Source organism: Rousettus aegyptiacus, unplaced genomic scaffold (assembly GCF_014176215.1).
Source record: "Rousettus aegyptiacus isolate mRouAeg1 unplaced genomic scaffold, mRouAeg1.p scaffold_m13_p_4, whole genome shotgun sequence".
Lineage (NCBI taxonomy): Eukaryota > Metazoa > Chordata > Mammalia > Chiroptera > Pteropodidae > Rousettus > Rousettus aegyptiacus.
In genome coordinates, this window is record NW_023416307.1 from 77553612 (window position 1) to 77561769 (window position 8158).

Consider the following 8158-nt stretch of genomic DNA (forward strand, 5'->3'; position numbering starts at 1 on the left):
GTTATTCTGAGTCTTTACTCTTCCAAACAATTATGCCTTAGGACAAAAATAAAGGAAACTGAAGAAAGTGACTTGAAGAGGGTGTAGGCTGAAGGAGCTATGCTAATTGCCCATATCAGAATTAGTCAATTAACTGTATTAGAACCAAATCAGAGCCACATTTTTAATGTTTCCTCTTTTATAATCATCTTCCTAATCATTTTAGCTTTGAGTCAGAATTCATACATGTTTACATATTTTCCTTTTGTTACTATTCTTTTAAATGTACCTATAAATTTTATTTATTTATTTATTTTTGCTAGGAAGTATAGTTTTTTTATAAACCATTTTAAATATTTTCTGGACGAAGATGTGATTAAAAAATAAGTAAATTTATAAATAGAATATCGATTTTTGTTGTTTTCCGTGGACCAGCTATATCTGTATTAATAACAATACTAATCAGTTTTTAAGCATATCTAATTGCTCACCATAATTTATAGCAATTTCAAAATAGAATAAATTTCAAAGTACCACTAGAATTTATTCACTTTAGTCAGAAAAGTATCATCTTTGTTGCTGAAAAGTATTAACTGAAGTACCGCCAAAATGCTCCAAATATTGGTTACATTGTTTTCTCCCAATATAGCTCCTTTTGAAATTAGAAATAGAAGTTTTTTATTTTATTTTATTTATTTTATTATTTATTTTATTTTTAGTTATCATTCACTCATACTCCAAGGAAATAAAAACCACAGTAAAGAATTTGTACTGTAGAAATAGCATACTCTAGTTTTTGTCGCTTACTGTGTTGGTTGGCTTTTTGAAACTATAAGCTCAAGCACAGACTTTCTTTCCTTTAAGATCGGCTGGTCTTTTAGGCCATACCTCATGGTTGCCTAGATGCCCTTTTGGTTTCTGTATCCGGTGTAGATTATGCCCATTTTTTTAAGGGTTACATATATTAATGCTTTTTGTTTTTCTCGTTGTCATCTTTTCAAGGTCTACAGCATCAAGACAAGAGCAAGGAATCGCCATGGTACTGAAACACAGTATTAGCAAGTCAGGTTGGAGTGTGAATCCACGAGCCCACTGAAAAAGATGCTGCCAGGATTTTCCATTTTGTGATGGGACACAATAGACATGGAAGAAGAAGAAGAAGTGTCAGCTAGCTGACTGTGGTTTGGAACGTTTTCTTGAGAAAGAAGAGTGGGTCTTAGACATTGAAGAAAAGCATTTTTGTTTTTTTTTTGTTTTTTGTTTTCCCTCATCTGAGCCTTTGCCAACTGTGCAACTTTCTTTTTTTTTTTTTTTTCGTCTTGCTTTTATCAATACATGGTTTAATTTTTCATTTTGATTTTTTTTTTTTAACCAACCACTTTGTCAGGAAAAGATGAACCACAAATGAAAATGCTCATTCTTTCAGGAATACAATTTTGTAGCTCTAGGTGCATCTATTTTTGTAGAAATACAGAAGTTTGATTTAGCATCAATGGAGTATTTTTGAGGGATGTGTGTTTTTAAATATTGTAAACATTGTTAAGTTCTGTTTAAAGAACTTGCTCTCAGAGAAGCACTGGCAAAATGTTTAAAATGCTTGTCTTTAAGATGTCTGTGATATGCTCTGTGCTTTCTAGGTTACCTCAAGTGTTTGATACTTTCTCTTTTTTATAAAAATAGCACCATAGCCAAGCCAATATAATATTGTATTACATTAAATCTCAGTGAAGATTTAATTCCATGCTAGCTTACTTAGCTTTGGGTCATATGAATAGCTTGAAAAGGAAGTTTTAATGACCACAGTAAAGAAAGAATATTTCATTACTTTGATTTCTCCCAAAGAGGTTGATTAAGGAAGTCTTGCATCAACTTTCAATCAGATGGACAATTTGCTAAGAGTATATAATTTTTTTTCTCATCCATCCAACTTTGATAAATAAGACCAGAGCTTTATCCAACTCTTGGAAAAAAAATATTTAACCATGTTACCTTTGAGTGCCAGTGACTTCTTTCACATGTTCCTAATTATTCATTCATGGCTATTTTTAAGGTCACATTTTAAGTGGATTTTTTTTTTCCTGGAAATAGTTTGAAGTGATAATATTTGGGAAGGTACTAGATGCATCACAAAGCCTTTGTTTCAATGGCTGTTTCTAATAATGTTAGCTTTCATTGTAATTTGAAAACTAATATATTGTATATATACTATTTTAAACATAGATTTTTACAAGTTTTTTTTGTTTGTTTAAATCTGGTTTTAGTTGATTTAATTCTTTTTAAGGAAAAAAATTAGGAAAAAATGAAATTTAAATTTGGATTTATGCCATGATTACTAAAATTAGATTAATGAATCTATAGTTTATTATCTGAAATTTATTATTAAAGGCCCCAGATTCAACTTGACATGGCCTTCAGAGTCTAAATAAGGCAAAGTTGCAATTATTATTGAGACCCTGTTAGGAAATGGTTAGAATTATGAAAGTAGCGGTTAATGATATTTTAAGGACTTTTAAGGCAAAGTACATTTTTCTTTCAACTGCTTTCAGAAATGGGTCATGTTAAAAAGTTAATGTTATATAGAAGTTTCATTTGATAAGAAACTTTCTCGAATTTTTTTCATCCCTGTCCTCAGCCATGTGAATTACACCATTTAGTGAAATACCACTTTCCATCTTAAATTGTGTATATCATGTATGTGAACATTTTAGACATAAGAACAGCATGACCTCCACTTAGCTAGTCAGAGTTCTCATAAATAACTTTCAAATATTTCCCTTAACTCTACTTTATGTACTAGTTTTCTTTCCTGGTACATCGCATGAGTTATAAATCTATATACTGTCTCATTGTATTCTCATCACACCATACATTACTTCTTCTTAACCAGACTCTCCTTAACATAATATACCCATTTGTACCTAATGTGAGGTCCAAAGTTAAGGTGTCTTCTTCCCTTTACTAATGATATCAACTTAAATTTCTAGGGCCTGCCTTAGTTAAATTATTCACGTTTTGATTTACAATTTGATTTGAAACAATTGTTTGTAATTTACCCAAATCTGTGAAGCACAGAGCTGAACGAGTCTATAAAATTGGTTTCATCTTGTGTCCTCCTGAGTTTTTGAAAACAAGTATTTGGAGGTTTCCATGGGATGACTCACTGGGGATTATATGTTTTCTCATCTTCCCTTGTCACCTATTAACCTCCTTTGCAGTTTCTCTTAGAATGGTGTTTTATTCCAACTCATTCAGATCATTCAATTGTATTTCCCCAGTTACGAGAAGAAAAGTATCAACTCTCTGCTCCTTTCCTTATTCTCCACTGGATTGAATTGAAGGAGAGAACAGATGATTAGATAGCTTTACCCTGATTTGAGACTGCTCTGTGCTACTCTTGGTAACTATAGGATAGTATATTCCTTTACTCTGGTGGCCCAAGAAAATTTGGGAACTTGAATTCTGCTATACACAGTAAAGATTTATAAGTGGACTCTCCTGCTGAGAACAGGCCTGGGCATTGTTGGCATAATGGAAGGGTTAGATCCTTGCATATACAAGGAGTGGATCAAAATCTAAGTCAAAAGAGAGTGAGTGCCTGTCTCTCTATAATTGTCTGGCAGCCCCTTGTTGTGGTCATATTGCTGTTACCACCAGAAGTTATGAAGGAGGGTGAGTTGTAATTTAGCAATGATATTCTGAATTTAAATTTAAAATGCTGTCACTCACTGGTCTGGTTTTCTCACATCAAAATGATGCTGTTTAACTTAGAGTCTTCCAAACTGCTTTACTGAGGGCTACTGCTCCCTCCCTAGTTTCATTTGGAACCACTTCACCTTTGACAGTTTTACAAATCAGACTTTATTCAAGCTTTCTAAAGGTTTGTGAGCTAGACTCTAGAAAATCATCTCATTTATTTGACATCTAATTTGACCACTAAACTATCATGAGCTAAGAAACAATGTAATAATGACAACTTAGATCCTAACAGGTTATTGGTCCATCACTATTTATTTGAAAAGTCTCTAATTTTTTTTAAAAACTAATGTTTCTTCTTAAAAAGGTTAATGATCCTCCCTAACTTCTCCTTCTAATTTTTCTTTTTCCTTTTAAAATTATTTACATGATGATCTCAAGCAAAAATGACCAGGATTGCTCTAAATTTTGCAAGTAAGAAACAGTAGATTTCAAATAATTGAGAAATTAATTTCTTTAACTTTATAATAAACTTAAAAAAAATTCTAGGCACTGGCATAAAACATACCCTTGAGGAGTTTGTTGTTTATTTTGCAAATAATAATTGCCCATTCCTACTCTAAGACATGTAGAATTTATGACAATCTATTTAGCTTTTACATATATTATGGTTTAATGTTACATCTGTAGTTTAAAGTGGTGATCAGAAATTACATTTCAAGAAACTGCATTCTATTCCTTACTGAGCGTTGCTTTGTTATATAATATTTACCAATTCAAGTCAATGAGGCAGTGTCATTAAGTGGTGGAAAAGGAAAGTATTTATGTTGGAGTTCTGACTGGGAGTTGAATACAGAAACAGAATGAATTAATGAAAAGGAGCATTGGCTTGGGCATTAGCTCATTCTCTGAATTCTAGCTTAGCCATAGTTAGATGTGTGTGATTTGGGGTTTAATTTATTTGTCTCGTGAATGAGTTGGATACTAATACCTAACTGTCAGTCTGTGAAGGTTGGAAATCATACATATAATCAATCATCTATCTGTTTCATAGAAGATGTTCAATAAATGACAGCTAACACAAAAGTCTATTGGTTGAATGAGTAGATCATAAAATTGAGCTCCCAAAATGTCCCTTCTTCTTAATTTTTATATACATTTCTGCAGTAGTCAATATACGTACTTTTCAGTAACAAATTATTGCAAGAGAGTTTTTGCCCTCCACTGGGTGTTGAAGATAGAAGGTAAATTTATTAATTATCTGTAATATCTTGGTGTTCCATTTACGAAGGAAAATAAGTTAACTTCTTAGTAGATGTAGTCCAACTCTGAGTTTTCTTGTATATTCCAAAATTTTATTCATCTAGGACTGTATGGATTATTTTCTTTAAAATTAAAGCAACGGTTTCATTAAGTCACCAAAGTTTATATTTTTTAGTTATATTTTGGATTTCCTTAGCACCTGGAATAAAAACAACTCTTTCAAAGTTATCCAATTTTTTTTTTTTACTTGCTTTGGAGGAAAAATTGCAAAATATGGTGGAAAAAAATCTGCATGAAAACAGGAGAAAAAAAAATACAAATCTTTACAATCTCAGTCAGCAGATTTACTCTACTTGAGAAAAAAAGAAACAACTTTATTGGAAGCAGATGTTGACACTGTGGCAGTTATTGAAGATGGAAAGAGTCTAGTTGAACCATTGCAGTTACAAAGGGGTATTGATGGCAGTTAGAATTCCTGTGATTGATCACCTTTATATAAGGCAGAAGGATAGCAGAAAGCAGAAACTGAAACCAAGACTGAAATCAGCCTGTTGATTTTAATATGTAGGACCTTAAGGACACAGCTTTGTTTTCTTTTGTTCTGTTGTTTTGCTTTTCTTTCATCCAGGATAAAAGACACATCTTTCAGAAAATGTAAGGCTTGTTTGAGAGAGAAATTGAAATTTATTTCCTAAAATCATGGCCCAAGAGCCCTTTAAATCTAGTATTAAACCATTAAAACTATTATTAAAGTTGTTTTAGAAAATTTAGGTTAAAGTTTTATTCAGTAGTGAATGTTAAAGATGAATATCTAAACTACAAGAAAGTGGATGACTAGAGACTGAGGTGTGGACAGGGCCTGCAAGGAAACCTCATTCTCAGTATCTTCAAAATGTCAATTACCTTGGTAACTTGATCATGGAGATTGGTCACAGAACAAACTTTCGAATTTTTCTGTAAGTGTTTTTACTTTTAGTTCTTTCTGGGAATTTTACCCTATATACTTTTCTAAAGTATAGAAATAGTCATTATTATTAAAATATCTTATTTTCTTATTTCTTTTATCATCTACTGTGCTTTTTGTTTGTTTGAAAAATATTTATATAATTTCAAATAATTGATCCAACTAGTTCTCTTGAAATTCCAAATTAATTTGAATTCCCTTGTAAAATTCCAAGAAATAATAATTTAAGTGTAACTTGCCAGTTTCATTGTATAAGTAAGCAATGACATTTTTAGAAAAGGGTGTGTCACCATAATTAGCTTCCTTTTTAACAGTTTCAGGACTACTAAATTTTGGCCTAAGAATAATTCTTAGAATACAAGATTCTTTAGCTTTTTGGGTGTATGGATAAGATGTGAACTTTTCTAATATCTCTTTATACTAATAGAGGTGTACATTTTTTCCATGCTCTGGCTAGGGCAAAAAATTAATAATGATTATTTACATACTTGATTTAATTTCTTAGGATATTTACAATCTTGGATATTATATCTGATTTAAAAATACTATTTCATACATTTTTTTCTGGATATACAATATAGGGAAAGGTTTTCATGTGAACTCTGTCATTTTAAAGTGCATATATTGAAAGAAAAACATGGATTTAATTTGTTTTCCTCATATAAATCTAGGTAAGACGATATACTTTTATATACAAAAATACATAGTATGGTGAACTTTATATTTGTCACTTGATTAGGTGAGCAAATCTAATGATAGAAATATCTTACAATATTGAACTACAATGAAATTCCAGATTTATTAGTTTTTTGAGCAATTTTATGCTATTTTAATTTTACATTTTCGGAAGGACAAAGTAATCTTAGCTATGCTGTCATTCTTGATTTACAAAAAATACATAATTCATAAAACTTTTAGCTTTACGAGCTAATTATAAAATCATTTTTTTTCTTGAGGGTTGGGGAAGAGACATTTTCATATTTCTATTCACTTTTCAAATGCAGGTCTTATAACTGTGTCAATGATATAAAATAATGGAGGACTTTGTAATAAAAACAGATGTCATCTTCAATTTCTTCAATAAATAATTTAATGTGAACTTAATGTTTATATTTAATGTAGCTTTTCTTGACAATTAACCTAAAGCTCTTTGTTTTCTTATTTAATTAAGCAACTTATAGATATCTTTGGAAATTAAAACATCATAGGCTTATTCCTTAATTAGTTAATTTCTAGGTTAAAAAACTGTATTGTCACAGTGAAGAATGGGTTATAAAACAAGTATTTATAATGAATTGCAAGTGAAATAGGCTATATTAATTACACAACAGGAAGCTTATAAATGTTTTTAATACCATGCTTCTAAAATTATCAATTGACTCTTTGGGAAAGGTATATTTTGTTTCATTTTTACATTTGTTGATATAGAACTTAACTATAAGAAGTATGGAAAAACAAAGGAAACTTTCCTGACGATTCATTGACATTGAAAAGGTGTACCTAGAAAGTAGTCCAAGACTTTATATTTTAAAAGGAAACTAGAGTTTTCCTACTTGGGTCTACTACTTTTTTATTAAATAAATCTTGAATGTGAAAATGCAAAGCCTGGAAGTCAGTAGACCCTCCAGCATTATAGGTGAAATAATTTAGCACAAGCTTCTGAATGGTCTGCCGTATTTAAACTAGTGTTATGAGTTTTTATGGGTGCTGTAAAAAATGACCACAAATTTGATGGCTTAAAACAACATAAATGTTTTGTCTTACAGCTGTGTAGGTCAGACATTCTGTCCTGGTCTCAGGGGCTAAAAGCAAAGTGCCAGTTGCTTTCCTTCTGGATACTCTAAGCAGGGAGAATCTGTTTCCTTGATGTTTTCAAGATCTAGAGTCCTTGGTTAATACCATCTCCTGCCATCTTCAAAGCCAGCAACTGCTGGTCAAGTCCTTCTTATATGGCATAGCTCTAAATTCTTTCTTTTGCCTCCCTCTTACATGTTTAAAGACCTTCATAATTATATTGGCTCTACCTGGATAATCCAGGGTAATCTCCCAATTTTAAGGTCCCTAATTTAATCACATCTTCAAAATCATTAAATGTTAAGTAACATATTCACAGATTCTGGAGATTAAGATGTAGACATTTTTGTGAGGAGCCATTCTACCTACTATTATACTACACTTACTATCATACTATAGTTACTATTAGATTTCAATATTTTTTTTTTAATCAACCTTGTAATCTAGGAGGATTTACTGTATCAC

General features: G+C 31.2%; 1 protein-coding gene across 3 annotated transcripts in view; it reads left to right on the top strand.

Annotated features, from left to right (window-relative positions):
- VGLL3 (vestigial like family member 3) overlaps positions 1–7003 on the top strand; it is a 46844-nt gene extending 39841 nt beyond the window's left edge. For all 3 annotated transcript variants that reach the window (XM_016145821.2, XM_016145822.2, XM_016145823.2), the window contains exon 4: positions 982–7003. In XM_016145821.2, coding sequence (XP_016001307.1) covers positions 982–1025 — 44 coding nt within the window. In that variant the 3' untranslated portion in view covers positions 1026–7003. The remainder of the gene's footprint in view (positions 1–981) is intronic.
- The last annotated feature ends 1155 nt before the right edge of the window (positions 7004–8158 follow it).